The sequence below is a fragment of the Balaenoptera acutorostrata genome, chromosome 1 (genome assembly GCF_949987535.1).
Source record: "Balaenoptera acutorostrata chromosome 1, mBalAcu1.1, whole genome shotgun sequence".
Taxonomy (NCBI): domain Eukaryota; kingdom Metazoa; phylum Chordata; class Mammalia; order Artiodactyla; family Balaenopteridae; genus Balaenoptera; species Balaenoptera acutorostrata.
This window is the reverse complement of record NC_080064.1, coordinates 128606772-128628996: the sequence shown is the minus strand read 5'-3', so window position 1 is coordinate 128628996 and position 22225 is coordinate 128606772. Positions and strand designations below refer to the sequence as shown.

At 40.3% G+C, this 22225-nt stretch overlaps 1 protein-coding gene across 1 annotated transcript in view; it reads left to right on the top strand.

Moving 5' to 3' along the window:
* Positions 1-22225, top strand: part of ADCY10 (adenylate cyclase 10) — an 88781-nt gene that overhangs the window by 23992 nt on the left and 42564 nt on the right. The window contains exons 13-18 of the mRNA XM_007172463.2: positions 3409-3562; positions 5761-5953; positions 6473-6559; positions 10156-10430; positions 12354-12490; positions 21992-22120. Of these exons, the coding sequence (XP_007172525.2) occupies positions 3409-3562; positions 5761-5953; positions 6473-6559; positions 10156-10430; positions 12354-12490; positions 21992-22120 (975 nt within the window). The remainder of the gene's footprint in view (positions 1-3408; positions 3563-5760; positions 5954-6472; positions 6560-10155; positions 10431-12353; positions 12491-21991; positions 22121-22225) is intronic.

Genomic DNA, 22225 nt, shown 5'->3' with positions numbered 1-22225 from the left:
AATAATACTGCCATAAAGATTTCTGTACAAGTCTTATGGTGAACATATGTATGCATTTCTGCTGTTGAGTATATATATAGGAGTGATACTGTTGGGGCAAAGTGTACAATTTTGGTAGATAGTTTTCTCAGTCTTTATAATTTTAATAATTCTGTTGGGCTTATAGTGGTATCTCACCATGGTTTCCATCTGTATTTCCCTGATGTGGTTGAGCGCCTTTTCCAAATATTTATTGGCCATTTGGAAATCATCTTTTATAAAGTGTCTGTACAAATCTTTTGTCTATTTTTCAATTGGGTTGTATTTTTTTATAGATCTGTTGGAATTATTTATATATTCTGAAAATGGGTCTATTTGTTTTTAGTGTATGTAACTTTTCCCATTCTGTGCTTGCCTTTTTACTCTATTATGTATTTACTCTATTTACTCTATTTATATGTATTTACTCTATTATGTATTTAATGAACACAATTTTTGATTTTAATGAAATCCAATTTATCAATCTTTTTCTTTGTAATTAGTGCTTTTGTATACTGTTTGAGAAATCTTTCCTCACCCAAAAGTCATGAAGATATTTTTCTAGATTCTCTTCCAGAAATTTTGTTTTACCTTTTACATTTAGAGCTATGATCCCTCTGGCAGTGATGTTTTTGTGATTCTTGGTGAGAGGGACCCTATCATAAGAAAGCTAACTCAAGGCTATACAGGGAAGTAGACATAAAATGAGGTAGAGAAGAGACCCACGTGAAGATTGGCCTGTGGATTCTGAAGGCAGCCATTTCAAGTAACACTTGTAATTTTCATCTGTTAGATGTGAACATCCCTAAAAGTATCATTATAAATTAAATCTCGGTCATAATTGTGTTAGGGCAATTGAGAAGAGGCTCTGTCCCACACCTTGGGGGAATATTAGGACAGAATCTTGATGTCAGCAGAGCATAAAAGAAGGCAACAGTTCCAGAACTTCAAAGAGCACTTGAGCCAGCAGCAATGCCTAACTTTCAGTGCATTCAGGTAGTTTTCAGAGTCTGCAAGCACATCACTTCTTATAAGTCCAGATCCCCAAACTCTTGAAGGCTAGAAAGGAGAAGGAATGCCCACTCTCACCCTCCTCCGAGGCCTAACTTTTCATCCTAGGATATGCTTGTTGTGATAATGACTGACAGTAAATGGAAGTCCTAACACCCTTTCTACAAAATTGAGGACTCAGTATGACAGACATATTAGAATACATTGCTACAATATGCATATATTTCTCAGTCTGGTCTAGTTGCCTTTGTTTGTTTGTTTGTTTTCTGTGTGTGGGGGGGTTTTTTAAAATTTTTTTTTAATTAATTAACTTATTTATTTATGGCTGTGTTGGGTCTTCGTTTCTGTGCAAGGGCTTTCTCCAGTTGCGGCAAGCGGGGGCCACTCTTCATCTTGGTGTGCGGGCCTCTCACTATCGCGGCCTCTCTTGTTGTGGAGCACAGGCTCCAGACGCGCAGGCTCAGTCATTGTGGCTCACGGGCCTAGTTGCTCCGCGGCATGTGGGATCTTCCCAGACCAGGGCTTGAACCCGTGTCCCCTGCATTGGCAGGCAGATTCTCAACCACTGCGCCACCAGGGAAGCCCTGTGTGTGTGTTTTGTTTTGTTTTCTTTTTCGGCTGCTGCTGAGCGGCTTGTGAGACCTTAGTTCCCTGAACAGGGATCAAACCCAGGCCCTCAGCATTGAAAGCGCAGAGTCCTAACCACTGGACTGCCAGGGAATTCTCTCTACTTGCCTTTTTGCCCTGATTTCACCAGTATAAGGTAAAGATCAGGCCCACATATCTTTCCTTAAAGCTATAACCAAAAACAGACTGTCAGAGGTTAGGAGTATGGGAAATACCCTTCTTTTACAAGAGTGCCTGTAAATGAAATTGTATATGCTAACTGATAACAAAACTAAGATGAACAAAAAGTGTTCTTTTAGGGTCAAAAATGCATACAACAGTCTCAGATATTAGGGCCTTGTTCAAATAGAAACAAGGTATGCATACTTCAAGGCAAGTTGAGTTAACCTCATTTTAGAATCCAACTAAAAAGACAATCAGTAAGTTCTTACCTGTATGTGTTCTATACAAATAGAACATAAAACAGCTAGAAGATTCTGCTCTGCAGCCTTCTGGGCCTTATCTTCTAAGTTCCTGTGTAAGCTTTAGGACAAAGAGCAATACTACACATCTCACAAAATTGAAATTCAAATGCGTTTTCAGAAAGGAAATGTTTCACCTAAAAGAAGCAATATGGTCTGCAGAGTAATTCTCACGAAATCTTACCCAGAAATTTACATTACCAAATAAACACTTAGCTTCTTTGTATAAAACATCTAAACTTAGAGTAGTGGTCTTGGTTTTCAATAGACTTTAGCTAACACCTAGGTATGTATTTACTCTATCAATGGAGAACAGAATGGGCCCTCCACAGTGATGTGTCCAGCAAAGAAGGAAGAGTCAACCCTGATTTGGTCTCCAGCTCTTTGGACAGAAATTACCGTTCTGCCAACTCCTTCGTATCCACCCAGGTTTCAAAGACTGTAGGCTGAGTTTCAGATTTCAGTCAGGGCATCCTGTTACACATATTTAAAAATACATAAGAAAAATAAGAGTGATAGTGTTGTAACCCAAGAGGACTTTTATTTTCTTCTTTTCCTTTTTTAAGTTTTCTATATTTTCTACAGTGAACATGCATTAGTTTTATAATAAGGAAAAAAACCTATAATTTATTTTTACTAAGAATTTAGGTTGTTCTTATGATAGAATTAATCTATATATGAGTTTTTTAAAGCAAATTGAATTTTTTTAGTCACTGTTAATACTTTTAGTAGCCCTGAGATAAGTATAATTTCTCATTTACAAAGAGCAAGTTTCCTTCACAGAATCAGAAATAAAAAAATTTTATCCGTATTTTTCAACATGGGAACCTTAACTTTAATAAGTTGATTTCCTAATATAATAATCTATAGTTACTTCTAGTGTGTTACAGAAAAAGGAAAAGAAAACAAGCATTAGGGTCAGATAGCCCTGGTTTAATTCCTGGTTGTATAATTTAAGCAAATCTCAGTTTTCTACATTAAAATTAAATGGACATCATAATGAGCATTATAAGAATCCTTTCCCTCACAGCTTGTGGGAATCAAAAAAAACCAAACCAAACCAAACCAAAACAAAACTGTAAAACCACACTGTTAACTGGAAAGTTCTAGAGAAAGATTTTTAAAAATTTTAAAGTGCACAGGACCTCAAGAAACTCCATGAACAATGCCATGGAAATTCCAAGGGTATTCTTAGAAGCTGTATCACTATGTGCTTTTTTATGTTTTTTATGTTTCTAAACTATTTTATGTTGATTGGGTTTGCTCCCTTTTTAAAAAATGAAAATAACAGGACGCGATAAGGAGATCAAATACTTCATGTGTACTATGAAGGAATTTTTGATATCTAACTGCAGCCGAGTCCTGATGTACGAAGGATTATCGGGATATGGAAAAAGCCAGATACTAGTAGAAATTGAGTACCTGGCCCAAGGTGAGAACCACAGGTGAGTGTCTTGCAATGACCATTTTTTTGTGAATCCAGAGAATCCTGACATCCTTAAGAGTTTCATTTGTTTCAATGTTCCTCTCCTTTATATAAGTTGCCTTATGTAAACTATCCACAATCTATCAGTTATTGTTGGGTGTCATGCCCCTTGTGCTAGATAAATAATTAATGATAAACATATCAAACTGAGAAAATGGAAGATGGGCTGACCCCTGGAGATCCTGATTTAATGCCAGGACAGACTTGGACATTGATATTTTTAAGTTTCCTAATGCACAGTTTGAGAACAACTGGTATAAATGTTGAGGATAGATTGGGTTTGCAGAACAAATACGTAAGTTTATCCATGTGGCTGACAGGGAATCACTAGTTCAAACCACTGAGCCCTGAGAGTATGGTTAGAGAATGAAAGGCCTCTGGATTTTCCTTCGGAAGGCAGAGCTGATGTACTTACCTCATGCTGTTTGTCTCTTTTCATATAAGGAATGTCATGAGGGCTCTCTTTGGGACAACCCATCTCATGGAGGTGGACAGTATGGTATTCAATAACAGTGATGATGACCAAGACAATGGTAATGGTGTCTCACATCCTTTCACCATCTAACCTAAAGGCTTTAAGGGGAAAATTCTTATTAATCTTATTTTTAGCTGTGTTTCTACTCTTTTTTAATGTCAGGCCTGAGAAAGACTAGTTTTAAAATATCTTTAACATTGCTGAGGGGATAATTCAAAATAACCAGAAGACACTCATTTATTCCATCACTTACTGAGTACCTACTATGTTCCAGGAACTAAGTGCTGTGTTAGTTTGCTAGAGCTACCATGACAAAGCACCACAAGCTAGGTGGCTTAAGCAACAAAAGTATATTTTCTCAGTGTACAAGAGGGTAGAAGTCCAAGATCCAGGTGTCGTAAAGTTGGTTCCTTCCATCAGCTGTGAGGGACAATCTGTTCTGTGCCTCTTTCCTAGCTTCTGGTGGCTTGCTGGCAGTCATTGGTGTTCATTGGCTTGTATAAGCATCACCCCAGTCTCTGCCTCCATCTTCACATGATGTTCTCCATGTGTGCTGTCTGTGTCCAAAAATTTCCCTCTTCCTTTTTTTTTCCCACTGTGTGGCTTGCGGGATCTTAGTTCCCCAACCAGGGATTGAACCTGGGCCACACCAGTGAAAGCACCGAGTCCTAACCACTGGACCGCCAGGGAGTCCCCCAAATTTCCCCTTCCTATAAAGAGACAGTCATATTGGATTAGGGGCCCACCCTATGCCAGTATGGCCTCATCTTAACTTACCTAGTTACATCTGCAATGACCCTATTCCCAAATAAGGTCACATTCTGAGGGCTAAGACTTCAGCATATGAATTGGTGGGGGGAGGGGTGCATAAATCAATCCATAACAAGTTGCAAAGCCTTGAAGACGAATAATATCTGATCCCTACCCTCAAGGAGTTCTCGCAAAAGAGAAGGAAAGAGAGATGACAGTAAAAATAGAATGTGGTGAGGACACTGATAGAAGCACGCAATAGAGTACTGTAAAAGCTACGAGAAAGAGCGGTATGTCATCCAACCTGAGGGCATCAGGGAAGATTTCCAGGAGGTTACTCCTGAGCTGAGATTTATAAATGAACAGGAAATGAGGGATTAGGAGGGACTGTGAGAAGTGATAACACTCCAGGCCGAGGGAAGCAAAGGCATAAAGAGAAGAAACAGTTGGATGTGCAGGGAACACTCACCGGTTTGTTGCTGGTGGAGGGTAGACTGCTGGGCAGAGAGTGGCAAGAAATGACAATGAGGCCTTGGAAAGGCTTATATGTCACATGAAGGAGTCTAGACTTAGCCTAGACTTGCATCTATCTAGGTGCTTCAGGCTTCCATAAAGGTGATGCATTCAGAGAGTCTTGGTGCTAGACAGGGGTAGTAGTATGCTGTTAGGGAGTATAGGTGAGAGTATGAGGGCCTGAAGCCAGGCATTGGTGGTAGGGCTAGAGAAGAGGGGATAGCTAGGATACATTTACAGAGCTTAGAAACATAGTGGAATAAGGGAGGGTATCTGAAGCACAAATAAAGAACAGCTTCCAGATAGCGTGGGAAATCTGTCATTACAACTGAATATGAAGAGTCAGGGCTTTTCTTCAACCTTTATTGTTTTCAAAAAATATATTTTAAAACTCTGATTCTTGACTTTCTTATAAACAGGACTATTGCTATTGCGTTGACTAAGATCAGCTTCCATCAAAATTTTTATACCATCCAGATACTCATGGCCAATGTACTAGGTCTGGATACTTGCAAACATTATAAAGAACGACAGACCAACCTTCAAAATAAAGTCAAGTCACTGCTGGATGAAAAGTTCCATTGTCTTCTTAATGACATTTTCCATGTGCAGGTAACTAGCTAATGTTAGACTCCTGTGAGAAATAGTGAAAGGGTAGATGTGACCACTCTTCCCTGATGCTTTATGACTTTTCATCTCTTTGGCCTTTATTATCCTCTTCTTTTCTCATCTGGAGCGTCCAAGTGGTAAGGAAATGGCTCCCAATCCTTGAATGAGCCACCTTCCTGAGATATATTGGTACCAGACTCAAGAAAACCCAAATAGCCACCTGATGATTCATTTCTTTTCTCACCTTCCCATCATAGCTATACTGTACTAGCTAGTCCAGGGCACGAAATCACTCTACTCCCACAGGTGACTGCCAATGCAAAGACAAGAATGTGCCCTGTTCTTTCCTGTATCTATTAGATTCAATGACATAGAGTATTAGAGCTGGAAGGGATGTTATGGATTATCTAACACATGAGGATTTTAAGGCACAGAACAGTAAAGTGAATTGCCAGAGTCATACAACTAGTAGTTCCCTCTGCTATTTGCCCATACTCAATATTCTCATAATTCTTTATACAGTTCCCTATTTCACGAGAGGTTTCCAGGATGAGCGCCATGAGAAAGCAGAAGCAGTTGGAAGCGTTGTTTATGAAGATCTTGGAGCAAGTAAGAGCGTCTATGGGTCAAATAATGGGGAGGGGGAAACTGGGCATCTCACCACAAAGCCAGGTGGCCTCAAGGGTTTAGACTCCAATGGCAAGAAGCTTTGAAGTATGTGAAAGATTTAACCCAAAGTGTTTCATTTTCCTCCTTCCTTCCAAACCTCAAGCTAAGAGTCTGTTCAGAATTTAGCTGTGCTTGAAAGGAGTCCTTTAACATTACTCCTGGGAGTTTGGCCTCACCTTAAAACCAGTCCTCTTTTTCTCTCCCTCTGTATGAGATGCAGTCTATCAAACTGGTTATGTATATAGGCTCTGTAATCAGTCTACCAAGGTTTGAGCCCTTAGGCCTATCACTTGCTACCTGGGTAACCTTGATCAAGTGACTCAACCTGTCCATGCTTTTACTTTACCTTCTATAAAATGAGGAAATAATAGTACCTAGCTCACAGGGCTGTAAGGTTTAAATGACTAGATTATGTGTAAAACTTAGAATAGTGCCTCTTTCATTGGAAACACTCAACCAATGTTAACTTTTTCTCTCTGAGTAATATCATGACTGTCCATAATATGTTGATGATCACCAACTTTATATCCCATTCCTCAGCTCTCGTATAAGCACCAAAACCATATTTCCAAGAACTGTATATTCCACTTGGATATGGGGACTCACACTCAGTTCAGTGTCTAATACTAAATTCATTTTTTTCCCTACTTTAGTGCCCTACCTTCCTCATCCTGATCCTGACCCTTGATTTAGTTAATAGCAAATTCATTCACACGTCATTTAAAGTTATCTTTGCTCCCTTCCTCACCAGTTGCCACATCTTCTACATTTACTCAGTTGACAAGTCCTACCATGTCTACCTCAGACTGACTCTGGAATCTCCCCGTCCTCTGTTCCCTACTGTAGTTCAGCCTCTTTCTCTTTCTGGACTATTTCCATAGCTTTCCAACTAATCTCTGTGCCTCATACGTCTCCACTCCAATTCATCCTCCATACAACTGCCAAAGTGTATGCAAATCGCTCCAACCTGTGCTTTATACTATCCAATTAATTCTCAATACTAATAAGATAAAAGCCAAAAGACTTTTTTTTTTTTTAACCTGGAGAAATGCTTCTCATCATTCAATGTCACCTCTTCAATGAGAACTCCCCCAAATCACAAGGCATGACTAATTCCTCTTCTGCTGTGTTTCTGTAACACTTTGAACATATTTCTTATTGTATTTTCCATACTGTATTGCAATTTGCTACTTATATATGTGTCTCTCCCCCTCAGGAGGTTGTGAGCTTCTTAAGGAAAGGGAGCCTCTTTCTCATTCTTGTATCACTATTGACCAGCAGAGTGTCTGTCACATCATAAATAAACAATTCAAGTTTGTGGCATTGTGTAAGTTTATAATACAACTTCCTTCTTCTCCACTGCAGGCAAATAAGGCCATATCAGTAGTTTCTAAATGGCAGGCTTTGGACTGTTTGCATCACAAGTATCCAGGAAGCTTCATAAAATATATGGATTTGTGAATTCTACCCCAAATTGAAAAGGGCTTGGTTTGGGCCTAGGAATCTGTTTAGTTGTTTGTTTTTGTTTTGAAACTTCTCAGTTGGTGTACTATTGAATTCATGTAGGTTTTTTGGTTCCTGCTTTACTCTCCCCAATTCACAAATAATTCACTGACAAGGCTATTCTATGACTAAAACTCACATTTCTAACTGCCCCGTAGTTTTTATTTATTTATTTGTTTGTTTATTTATTTGACTGCGTTGGGTCTTTGTTGCTGTGCGGGGGCTTTCTCTAGTTGCGGTGAGCGGGAGCTACTCTTTGTTGCAATTCGTGGTCTTCTCATTGCGGTGACTTCTCTTGCTGTGGAGCACGGGCTCTAGGTGCGCAGGCTTTAGTAGTTGTGGCTTGCAGGCTCAGTAGTTTTGGCTTGTGGGCTCTAGAGCACAGGCTCAGTAGTTGTGGCTCACGGGCTTAGTTGCTCTGTGGCATGTGGGATCAATCTCCCTGGACCAGGGCTCGAACCCGTGTCCCCTGCCTTGGCAGACAGACTCTCAACCACTGCGCCACCAGGGAACTCCCTGCCCTGTAGTTTTAAAGATATTAGTCAAATACAAAACAAAACAAAACAATGGGATGCTAACCCCTATTCATTAAAATGTTCTCAGGGTCAGTGAAGAACTAACGATCTGGTGACAGAATGGGGGTGTAAGAGGGGACTTACGTATATGTGATAAGGCAGGCTATACTACTTTATAATGATCATCTTCTGAAATTTGAAATTTGAATGTAGCCTTTGCTGCTCTAGTTTATAAAAACATGCAGAGGGAAAGAATGGCTTAACCCAATCTCTTCCCAGAGGGAAACAAAAGAAGCCAAGAGCAGTCTGGAGCAGTAAGAGTGGGGAAGGTTTTCTCCATTTAGACATGTTACACTATGGAAATGCAGGGCCCGCTATGCAGGGGCTCACACTAAATGTAAGCTCTATATTTTGTCTAATACTTTATCTCCAGTGCTTAAAACAGTACCTGACCCTAACAGATGCACAATAAATGCTTAATGAGTAAATAAATAATTCAGACTAGTTAGGGAAAGGTAGTCTACACAAGAAAAGGGACACACGATCTGTTTTTTTTTTTTTAATTATTATTTATTTATTTATTTTTGGCTGTGTTGGGTCTTCGTTTCTGTGCGAGGGCTTTCTCTAGTTGCGGCAAGCGGGGGCCACTCTTCATCGCGGGGCGCAGGCCTCTCAGTATCGCGGCCTCTCTTGTTGCAGAGCACAGGCTCCAGACGCGCAGGCTCAGTAGTTGTGGCTCACGGGCCTAGTTGCTCCACGGCATGTGGGATCTTCCCAGACCAGGGCTCGAACCCGTGTCCCCTGCATTGGCAGGCGGATTCCCAACCACTGCGCCACCAGGGAAGCCCACACGATCTGTTTTTAAGTGTAACATGTGCCATAGCTCAAGCTAGAACAGCATAAACTGCCAGCAGGGCAAGGACCAGGTGAGTTTCTCTCAGCACTCTGCCTCCAGCACCTAGCCCAGTGGGTGCTTGGTAAGTATGTGTTGAATCGATGTTGGCTGAATAAATGTCAATGTATTTCCAGGAGACCTTCATTTTTCAATAGATTAGAATGACTTGAAGTAAACCTCAGTAATTTTTATGTAATGGCTGTTTAACTTGACTACAATCCCATCTATCCTATATATTCACATTATCTTTACACAAAGATTTGACCAAGTAACAGTCTATTCCAGCCAGTTCTGTCCCAATTGCCACAGATTCCAATTAGCGGAATCTAAATTAACGCAAAGTTATTGGAAAGAACAGATTTAACTTAGCTTCACAAAACTCGGTGGATACACATGCATACCCATACATGTGTATAAAAAACAGAAGTCACGGGAGTTCCCTGGTGGTCTAGTTAGGATTTGGCGCTTTCACTGCCATGGCCTGGGTTCAATCCCTGGTCGGGGAACTGAGATCCCACAAGCTGCTCGGTGCAGCCAAAAAAACAAACAAAAACAAAAACAAAAACAAAAAAAACCCCTGAAGTCCTACAGCATTTTTCTTTCTGTTTCTCCACCTTGTCCAGACAGTGAAAGAAGAAAGGATTATTTTCATCATCGATGAAGGCCAGTTTATCGATTCAGCCTCCTGGACCTTTATGGAGAAGCTTATCCGGTCTGTTCCCATCTTCATCATCATGTCCCTGTCTCCCTTCATCGACATACCCTGTGCAGCTGCCAGTGCCATAATGAAGAACAGGAACACCACCTATGTCACCCTTGGAGCCATGCAGCCTAAGGACATCCTCAACAAGGTCTGCCTGGACCTCAACGTCAGGGGTATCCCCAAAGAACTAGACACGTGAGTAACCTATTGCTATCCTGAGGCCTTGCCATCTGCACTCATTCTCCAGGTCCAGACTTCATCAGATTCCTTAAGATGTGTCTGAAAGCGGCCATTTCAGGGTTCTTGCTGGTCCCGCCTTTCAAAGGGGCCACTGAACATGCTTGACAGGACGGATGCTGCTCACTTTTCCTTGTTATGGTCCCTGTTACACCGTCTCAAACGTTGCTTAGGACATCAGTTTTGTTTCCCTTTCATCGTGCTGGCTATGGGTACACTCACTCTAACCCACAGTGACTAAGGGCACTGTCGTGGGCAAGTAACACGAAAGGCAAACTGGTAAGCCTTGAGAACCACAGCCCACAGCTGAGCAAGGTCTTAGTCGCTGGCGATAACGTGGTCTGGTACTGGTGTTCCCTGTCGTGGTAGATGGTGACGTCAGTGCTCTCTGAGCTTCTCAGTGACTCCTCTGCTGGGGTCTTGACAGCAGTCCCCTTAACAACATGGACAACGCCTCTCCCTTAGCTGGCTGTTCACAAGCCACCCTGCTATCTGCATCTGTTCTTTCTAATGAGGTTGCTTTGCTTCTGGAAGAGAAACGTCTTGGACAAAGTCTCATTTAAAATAACTCCAGGCATGAATTTTGTGTGTTCTTTCCCTTTGTCTCTCTGTCTCTCCCTCTTTCTCTCTGTATGTATGTATGTATGTATTTATTTATTATGTATGTATTTATTATATATGTATACATTTATTATATATGCATTTACTTTTTGATCTAGCCTTCCCAATTCTAGGAACCTATCTCAAAGATACACTGACAGGGAACTATGCTCAATATTTTATAATAACCTATAAGGGAAAAGAATCTGAAAAAGAATATATATATATATATATATATATATATATATGTATATATATATATATATATATATCTGAACCACTTTGCTGTACACCTGAAACTAACACAACATTGTAAATCAACTATACTTCAATAAAAAATTTAAAAATATATATATTGACAAAAATATGAAGTGACATATGGGCACAGTTTTTATTGAGGCATTATTTGTACTAGTAAAAGACGGAAAGCAATCCAAATGTCCATCTCTAAGAGGATAGTTAGAATAAACTAGGATTCATCCACACGATTGAGCCCTACATAGCTATAAAGAGAAATAAGGAAGATCTACTGATATGGAGGGATGACCAGGATACATTGTTGAGTGAGAAAACAAGGGGTTGCCTAGTGTGCAGTGTGTATAACTTGTTGTCTTTTATCTAAGGAAGAGAGTGAAATACGTGTGTGCATTTTCTATAGTTTTACAAAGAAACGTTGAAAAGATAAACCAGAAACTAATTTAAATGGTTACTTATAAGGTGAGGAAGGGAAGCAAGACTGAGGATGTACCTTATTACATAGTTTTGACTTTGGAAAGATTTAAATGGTTTATTATGTAATTTTTAAAATGAAAGAAAAAAGAAAAAGCAATCCCTAAAAATGAAAAACAAACCAAAGCGGGCTTCCCTGGTGGCGCAGTGGTTGGGAGTCTGCCTGCCAATGCAGGGGACACGGGTTTGAGCCCTGGTCTGGGAGGATCCCACATGCCGCGGAGCAACTAGGCCCGTGAGCCACAATTACTGAGCCTGCGCGTCTGGAGCCTGTGCTCTGCAACAAGAGAGGCCACGATGGCGAGAGGCCCGTGCACCACGATTGGGAGTGGCCCCCGCTTGCCGCAACCGGAGGGAGCCCTCGCACGGAAACGAAGACCCAACACAGCCAAAAATAAATAAATAAATAAATAAAATTAAAAAAAAAAAAAAAACCCAAAGCAAATGGAGAAAGAGAAGTGATTATTTTCAGGTGATTGAGAAAACTCAAATATTTTTACTTCCCTAAAGATGGTTCTTTGATATAAATAGATTGCGTTGTTTTCACTACAGGTACATGGCAGAGGGAAGCTGTGGGATTCCATTTTACTGTGAAGAATTGCTTAAAAACCTGGACCATCACAGGGTACTCGTTTTCCAAACAATAGAGTCTGAGGAAAAGACAAATGTGACCTGGAATAACCTGTTCAGTAAGTCCCATAATGATGGTTCTTTCTCCCTGTCTCCTTCTGCAGAGAGGGTGGCAAGGGTGGGCTTTTCCATAGGCTGCTTCCTATACGGGTCAGAGGCTTTGGGGAGGCAAAGAATGTTAGACTTGATATCCCAGATTGTGAGAGAACTTAACATTGCCCGGCACTCACTGAGCTGGGAGAAAGAATGTAGACCTGTAATAGAAATGAAAGAACACTGGAGAATCTTAAAGCCCAGAATCAGAACTGACGGGGGATGTAGATGTTATCTGGGAAAAAGGATAACTTGTTTTCCAGAGGTAAAATTATTAGCTCAAAGTGAATTGTCAACAAGGTTCTCATGCTACAGAGACATACAGAAGGATGAACTTTGAGATGATGTCACAAAGAGGGCAGTTGGAATTTTTAAGAAAATAGTTTTAGTGAAGGGAGGAGGGTAGGGGTTGGGGAATGGGGTAAGGATGCAAGCTAGGATGTAGAGGATTAAGGTTAACGTGAATGATAAGAAAATGTCTGTGGTGGGTATACTAGTTGTTTAGGGAGATGGCAGTGATGAGAAGAAAAAAATCATATTCTAGCAAAAATAAAAAGAAAGAAAGAAAGAAACTATGTTTTGACACAAAGGAGACCATGACGGTTTAAGAGATAGCATCTCTTCCATGAAAAAAGAGAGTATAAAGATATAATCATCTCTGGGCTTTCTATCATCTCACACCGGTCAGAATGGCCATAATCAAAAAATCTAGAAACAATAAATGCTGGAGAGCATATGGAGAAAAGGGAACCCTCTTGCACTGTTGGTGGGAATGTAAATTGATACAGCCACTATGGAGAACAGTATGGAGGTTCCTTGAAAAACTAAAAATAGAACTACCATATGACCCAGCAATCCCACTACTGGGCATATACCCTGAGAAAATCATAATTCAAAAAGAGTCATGTACTAAAATGTTCGTTGCAGCACTATTTACAATAGCCAGGGCATGGAAGCAACCTAAGTGTCCATCAACAGATGAATGGATAAAGAAGATGTGATACATATATACCATGGAATATTACTCAGCCATAAAAAGAAACGAAATTGAGTTATTTATAGTGAGGTGGATGGACCTAGAGACTGTCATACAGAGTGAAGTAAGTCAGAAAGAGAAAAATAAGTACCGTATGCTAACACATATATATGGAATCTAAAAAAAATGGTCATGAAGAACCTAGGGGCAAGATGGGAAAAAAGACACAGACCTACTAGAGAATGGACTTGAGGATACAGGGAGGGGGAAGGGTAAGCTGGGACAAAGTGAGAGAGTGGCATGGACATATATACACTACCAAACGTAAAATAGATAGCTAGTGGGAAGCAGCTGCATAACACAGGGAGATCAGCTCGGTGCTTTATGACCACCTAGAGGGGTGGGATAGGGAGGGTGGGAGGGAGGGAGATGCAAGAGGGAAAAGATATGGGGACATATGTATATGTATAACGGATTTACTTTGTTATAAAGCAGAAACTAATACACCACTGTAAAGCAATTATACTCCAATAAAGATGTTAAAAAAAAAAGATGTGATCAAAAGAAAATTTTGGCCTTGAAGTTAGGAGTCCAGAGTTCCAGTTCCACATATGCCATTTAATAGCTAGTATTTTGGGATTAGTCACAATCTTTATGGCCAGGTACCTGCTATAAAATGGGGGGTCGGGTAAAGGAAACTCAAATCCTTTCTTATTTATTCATTCAACAAACCTCTACTGAGCACCTTCTCTCTGTCTGACACCACAGGAAGCATTCTGGGGACCTCTTGGAGTATAAATGAAGTGACAATACAATAATACTTTGCTGTCTCATTGATTTTTTTTTAATTAAATTTTTTGAGGTGATTATACATTTACAGGCCATTGTAAAAAATAATATAGAGAGATTCTGTATACTCTTTACCTAGTTTTCCCCAGTAGTAACATCAGCAAAACTACAGTATAATATCACAACCAGGTCCAATAAAGATGTTAAAAAAAAAATATATCACAACCAGGATATTAATATTGATACAGTCAAGATACAGAACATTCCCATCACCATGAGGATCCCTTATGTTGACCTATGATAGCCACCCCCCACTTCTCTCCTACCCCTACTTCCTTCTCAACCCCTGGTAATTGCTAATCAGTTCTCCATTTCTATAATTTTGTCATTTTAAGAATTTTTATAAGTGGAATAATATTGTATATGTAATCTTTTGAGATTTTTTTTTTCACTCAGTGTAACTCTCTGGAGGTTATCTAGGTTGTTGTGTGTATCAATAGTTTGGTCTTTTTAGTTGCTGAGTAGTGTTCCATGGTATGGACATACCTCCATTCACCTGTTGGAGGACATCTGGGCTGTTTACAAAAAAAAAGAAAAAGAATGTTAAAGAACATTACTGAGTCAGTTGACAAAACTGGATTATGGACAGTAAATTATTGTATTGATGTTAAATTTTCTGAAGATGATAAGTATATTCTACTTATGTAAGAGAATGTTGTTATTCTTGGGGAATTCAGAGTAAAGTATTTGGGGGTTAAAGGGCATGAATTATGCAACTTAACACTCAAATGAAATGCTTCAGAAAAAATAAGTACATATAGAGAGAACAAAGCCTATAAAAAATGGAGCAAAATGTTAACAGTAGATGAATTGGAATAAAGACTATATAGTGTTATTCTTACAACTTTTCATAAATTTGAAACTTACCAAATAAAAGAATTTTTAAAAAACCAAACAACTTTTAGTGGTTTCCCATTGAGCTTACAATGAAATCCAAACTCCTTACCTTGGTCTGGAGATCCCTGAGGGAGCTTCCTTCCACCCCCTCTGTGGCCTCACCAATACTCTGAAATGTACTCCAGCCACATTTCTGCTCCTCCAACACCCGAGCTCCTTTCTGCTCCCTCTCCGCTGGCATTTCACGTACCTGCTCCCTCTCTCCCTCAGCTCAAGTGTTACCTCCTCACAGCCACTTTCTCTGACCATGCCCTGCTTAAGGAAGGCCTTCCTCTCTCTGCACTTTCCTGTTAGTCTCTATCACCAGGTTTATTTCTTTCACAAAACTGACTCACATTAGGAGATTATCTTATTAAATCACTTTTCCTGTATTATGATTAGTTGCCTAAATATCTGTCTCCATAAATGTTAAGATCCTTGAGGGCTGGAATTATGCATTAGCCACATTTATAGCCTTCCCAGGTTATGGTGCATAAAAAATCTGTACTGTGTTGATATGAACTCTCCAGCCCTTACTGTCTGTGCCTACTCACGTGGCACTTGTTTACTGACTGGTCGTCTGGGTCTCTGTGTATATACCTTATCTTTCCAGGAGGTCGGGAACTTAGTATGTTCACCCTCATATTTCCACATCACCTATTTCAGTGTCTTGCAACTCAACTGTTAATGAATGACTGGAGGGACAAATAAGTAATGCATTTTGGAGTACCAGGAGAAAAATGACTAGGCAAGCTCACTATTCAAACTTCACCTTTTCTTTTTTATTTTTTTTTTGGTACCATATGGTATATTTACTATCCTATTTCACTCAGCTGAAGATTTTCCAAACTCAATATTCCTCAACAATTGTATCCTAATGGCTATGTAATATTTAAGGTAATCACTGTGTTATGGCTGGATATTTAGGCTATTTACAATATTTTAATGCTTAAGGAGACTATGAGCATCTTTTTTCAACATATTTTTTCTGGATCACTATAATCATATGAGTTTCTAATATGAAAAATTACCTTGCTGAAAGTTATAATCTTAAGGATTTTGGTCAGATTGTTGTGTTTTTTTTAACATCTTTATTCGAGTATAATTGCTTTACAATGGTGTGTTAGTTTCCACTGTATAACAAAGTGAATCATCTATACATGTACATTTATCCCCATTTCTCCTCTCTCTTGCGTCTCCCTCCCACCCTCCCTATCCCACCCTCTAGGTGGATACAAAGCACCGAGCTGATCTCCCTGTGCTATGCGGCTACTTCCCACTAGCTATTTTACATTTGGTAGTGTGTATATCTCCATGCCACTCCTCACTTCGTCCCAGCTTACCCTTCCCCCTCCCCATGTCCTCAAGTCCATTCTCTACATCTGCGTCTTTATTCTTGTCCTGCCCCTAAGTTTTTCAGAACCATTTTTTTTTTAGATTCCATATATATGTGTTAGCATATGGTATTTCTTTTTCTCTTTCTGACTTACTTCACTCTGCATGACAGTCTCTAGGTCCATCACCTCACCGCAAATAACTCAATTTCATTTCTTTTTATGGTTGAGTAATACTCCATTGTATATATGTGCCACATCTTCTTTATCCATTCATCATTCGATGGGCACTTAGGTTGCTTCCATGTCCTGGCTATTGTAAATAGAGCTTCAATGAACATTGTGGTACATGACTCTTTTTGAATTATGGTTTTCTCAGGGTATATGCCCAGTAGTGGGACTGCTGGGTCATATGGTAGTTCTATTTTTAGTTTTTTAATGAACCTCCATACTGTTCTCCATAGTGGCTGTATCAATTTACATTCCCACCTACAGTGCAAGAGGGTTCCCTTTTCTCCACACCCTGTCCAGCACTTATTGTTTGTAGATTTTTTGATGATGGCCATTCTGACTGGTGTGAGGTGATACCTCATTGTAGTTTTGATTTGCATTTCTCTAATGATTAGTGATGTTGAGCATCCTTTCATGTGTTTGTTGGCAATCTGTGTATCTTCTTTGGAGAAATGTCTATTTAGGTCTTCTGCCCATTTTTGGATTGGGTTGTTTGCTTTTTTGATATTGAGCTGCATGAGCTGCTTGTATATTTTGGAGATTAATCCTTTGTCAGTTGCTTCATTCGCAAATATTTTCTCCCATTCTGAGGGTTGTCTTTTCATCTTGTTTCTAGTTTCCTTTGCTGTGCAAAAGTTTTTAAGTTTCACTAGGTCCCATTTGTTTATTTTTGCTTTTATTTCCATTTCTCTAGGAGGTGGGTCAAAAAGGATCTTGCTGTGATTTATGTCATAGAGTGTTCTGCCTATGTTTTCCTCTAAGAGTTTTATAATGTCTGACCTTACATTTAGGTCTTTAATCCATTTTGAGTTTATTTTTGTGTATGGTGTTAGGGAGTGTTCTAATTTCATTCTTTTACATGTAGCTGTCCAGTTTTCCCAGCACCACTTATTGAAGAGGCTGTCTTTTCTCCATTGTGTTTCCTTATTTATTTTCATTTTGGATGATCTGTCCATTGGTGAAAGTGGGGGTTTAAAGTCCCCTACTATGATTTTGTTACTGTCGATTTCCCCTTTTATGGCTGTTAGCATTTGCCTTATGTACTGAGGTCCTCCTATGTTGGGTGCATAAATATTTACAATTTTTATATCTTCTTCTTGGATTGATCCTTTGATCATTATGTAGTGTCCTTCTTTGTCTCTTGTAATAGTCTTTATTTTAAAGTCTATTTTGTCTGATATGAGAATTGCTATGCCAGCTGTCTTTTGATTTCCATTTGCATGGAATATCTTTTTCCATCCCCTCACTTTCAGTCTGTATGTGTCCCTAGGTCTGAAGTGGGTCTTTTGTAGACAGCATATATACAGGTCTTGTTTTTGTGTCCATTCAGCCAGTGTATGTCTTTTTGTTGGAGCATATAATCCATTTACATTTAAGGTAATTATCCATATGTATGTTCCTATTACTATTTTCTTGTTTTGTGTTTTTTATTGTAGGTCTTTTCCTTCTCTTGTGTTTCCTGCCTAGAGGAGTTCCTTTAGCATTTGTTGTAAAGCTGGTTTGGTGGTGCTGAATTCTCTTAGGTTTTGCTTGTCTATAGATCTTTTAATTTCTCCATCAAGTCGGAATGAGATCCTTGCTAGGTAGAGTAATCTTGGTTGTTGGATTTTCCCTTTCATCACTTTAAATATGTCCTGCCACTCCCTTCTGGCTTGCAAAGTTTCTGCTGACAGATCAGCTGTTAACCTTATGGGGATTCCTGTGTATGTCATTTGTTGCTTTTCCCTTGCTGCTTTTAATATTTTTCCTTTTTGTTTAATTTTTGATAGTTTGATTAATATGTGTCTTGGCATGTTTCTCCTTGGATTTTTCCTATATGGGACTCTCTGTGCTTCTTGGACTTGATTGACTATTTCCTTTCCCATATTAGGGAAGTTTTCAGCTATAATCTCTTCAAATATTTTCTCAGTCCCTTTTTTATCTCTTCTTCTTCTGGGACCCCTATAATTAGAATGTCAGTGCATTTAATGTTGTCCCAGAGGTCTCTGAGACTGTCTCAATTCTTTTCAGTCTTTTTTCTTTATTCTGCTCGGTGATAGTTATTTCCAATATTTTATCTTCCAGGTCACTTATCCATTCTTCTGCCTCAGTTATTCTGCTATTAATTCCTTCTAGAGAATTTTTAATTTCATTTATTGTGTTGTTCATCATTGTTTGTTTGCTCTTTAGTTCTCCTAGGTCCTTGTTAAACGTTTCTTGTATTTTCTCCATTCTTTTTCCAAGATTTTGGATCATCTTTACTAACATTACTGAATTCTTTTTCAGGTTGGCTGCCTATTTCCTCTTCATTTGTTTGGTCTGTTGGGTTTTTACCTTGCTCCTTCATCTGCTGTGTATTTCTCTGTCTTCTCATTGTGCTTAACTTACTGTGTTTGGGGTCTCCTTTTCTCAGGCTGCAGGTTTGTAGTTCCTGTTGTTTTTGGTGTCTGTCCCCAGTGGGTAAATTTGGTTCAGTGAGTTGTGTAGGCTTTCTGGTGAAGGGGACTGCTGCCTGTGTTCTGGTGGATGAGGCTGGATCTTGTCTTTCTGGTGGGCAGGGCCACGTCCAGTGGTGCGTTTTGGGGTGTCTGTGAACTTATTATATTTTCAGGCAACCTCTCTGCTAATGGGTAGGGTTGTGTTCCTGTCTTGCTAGTTGTTTGGCACAGTGTATCTAGCACTGTAGCTTGCTGGTTGTTGAGTGGAGCTGGGTCTTAGTGTTGAGATGGAGATCTCTGTGAGAGGTTTCGCTGTTTGATATTATGTGGGACTGGGAGGCCTCAGGTGGTCCAATGTCCTGAACTCAGCTCTCCCACCTCAGAGGTTCAGGCGTGACACTTGGCCAGAGCACCAAGACCCTGTCACCCACTTGGCTCAGAAGAAAAGGGAGAAAGAAAAAGAAAGAAAGAAAGAAAAAATAAAATAAAATAATTAAAATAAAAATTAAAAAAATATTATTTTTTTAAAAAAGTAATAAAAACAAAGGAAAGAAAGAAGAGAACAACCAAACCAAAAAACAAATCCACCAATGATAACAAGCACTAAAAACTATACCAAAAAAACCCTAAAAAACAAAACGGACAGACAGAACCCTAGGCCAAATGGTAAAAGCAAAGCTATACAGACAAAATCACACAAAGAAGCATACACATACACACTCACAAAAAGAGAAAAAGGAGGGGCTTCCCTGGTGGTGCAGTGGTTAAGAATCCACCTACCAATGCTGGGGACACAGGTTCGAGCCCTGGTCCAGGAAGATTCCACATGCCGCGGAGCAGCTAAGCCCCTGTGCCACAACTGCTGAGCCTGAGCTCTAGAGCCTGCGAGCCACAACTACTGAAGCCCGTGTGCCACAACTACTGAAGTCCACGTGCCTAGGGCCCATGCTCCGCAACAAGAGAAGCCACCACGATGAGAAGCCTGCACACTGCAATGAAGAGTAACCCCCATTCACCACAAGTAGAGAAAGTCCGCACGCAGCAACAAAGACCCAACGCAGCCTAAATAAATAAATAAATAAATAAATTTATTTATTTAAAAAAAAAGAGAAAAAGGAAAATATATACATATAAAAGAAAAGGAAGAAAGCAACCAAATCAATAAACAAATCTACCAGTGATAATAAGCTCTAAATACTAAACTAAAATAAACATAAAGCCAGAAACAAATTAGATGCAGAAAGCAAACCCCAAGTCTACAGTTGCTCCCAATGTCCACCGCGTCAATTTTGGGATGATTCATTGTCTATTCAGGTATTCCACAGATGCAGGGTACTTCAAGGTGATTGTGGAGATTTAATCTGCTGCTCCTGAGGCTGCGGGGAGAGATTTCCCTCTCTCTTCTTTGTTCGCACAGCTCCTGGGGTTCAGCTTTGGATTTGGCCCTGCCTCTGCATATAGGTCGCCTGAGGGCATCTCTTCCCCGCTCAGACAGGATGGGGTTAAAGCAGCGGCTGATTCGGGGTCACTGGCTCACTCAGGCCAGGGGGAGGGAGGGGTACAGAATGCGGGTGAGCCTGCAGCGGCAGAGGCCGGCATGACGTTTCAACAGCCTGAGGCGCGCTGTGTGTTCTCCCAGGGAAGTTGTCCCTGGATCACGGGACCCTGGCAGTGGCGGGCTGCACAGGCTCCCGGGAGGGGAGGTGTGGATAGTGACCTGTGCTCGCACACAGGCTTCTTGGTGGCTGCAGGAGCAGCCTTAGCGTTTCATGCCCATCTCTGGGGTCTGCGCTGATAGTCGCGGCTCGCACCTGTCTCTAGAGCTCGTTTAGGCGGTGTTGTGAATCCCCTCTCCTCGCACACCCTTTTGGGAAGTCTGAGGTCTTCTGCCAGCGTTCAGTAGGTGTTCTGTAGGGGTTGTTCCACATGTAGATTTTTTTTTTAAATGTAAATGGTTTTTCACATTTGCTTCAGTTTTTTTTTTTTTAAAGAAATTCACGTTCTTTTATTTATTTATTTATTTATTTATTTATTTATGACTGTGTTGAGTCTTCATTTCTGTGCGAGGGCTTTCCCCAGTTGCGGCAAGTGGGGACCACTCTTCATCGCGGTGCGCGGGCCTCTCACCATCGCGGCCTCTCCTGCTGCGGAGCACAGGCTCCAGACGCGCAGGCTCAGCAACTGTGGCTCACAGGCCCAGCTGCTCCGTGGCATGTGGGATCCTCCCAGACCAGGGCTCGAACCCGTGTCCCCCGCACTGGCAGGCAGACTCTCAACCACTGCGCCACCAGGGAAGCCCCTGTAGATGTATTTTTGATGTATTTGTGGGGAGGAAGGTGATCTCCACGTCTTACTCCTCCACCATCTTGAAATCTTCACCATTTTTAATATCTCTTTCTGACAATAACCACATCTTAAGTAGAGTACAGTCTTCCACAGAATGTGTTTGCCTCCGAATGTGGGTATTTCAATGTGCATACAAGTATATATATAAGTATATAATATAAGCTATATTTGTAAAACTGCATGTCTTACGGAAGACATCCTGTAGTTATTACCAATCCTTTTTTTCTTGGAGGGAGGGGAGGAAAAATATGTTTTGAGTAAATTTTGATTTTCATATATCAGTTTTACTTAAAACACAGTATTCCAGAATACTTTACAAGCCAACACACATCTCTGCCTGCTCTTTCTCATGTGAGACCCATCTCGGAGTTTATTGGAAAATCCAGATAATAATAGGACAATGACTCTCAACTTTTCTTCCCTTTTACCTCTCTATAGAGAATTTTGCGAAGCCAACAGAGGACTTAAAAATATTTACTTTTGGTCTTGAGGAGGGAAATGAAGAAGTCTGTAACCTCGCTAGTGGTGTCAGATTGAAAAACTTGTCACTGCCAGCATCATTAAAAGGTAAAGAAAATTTGACCTGGTGTTCATTTTCCAGGACCTAGATTCCCCTCTTGCTTTCTCTAGGATGCTTCCAACAAAGGAGAAAGGAAGATAGAAGACTGGCTT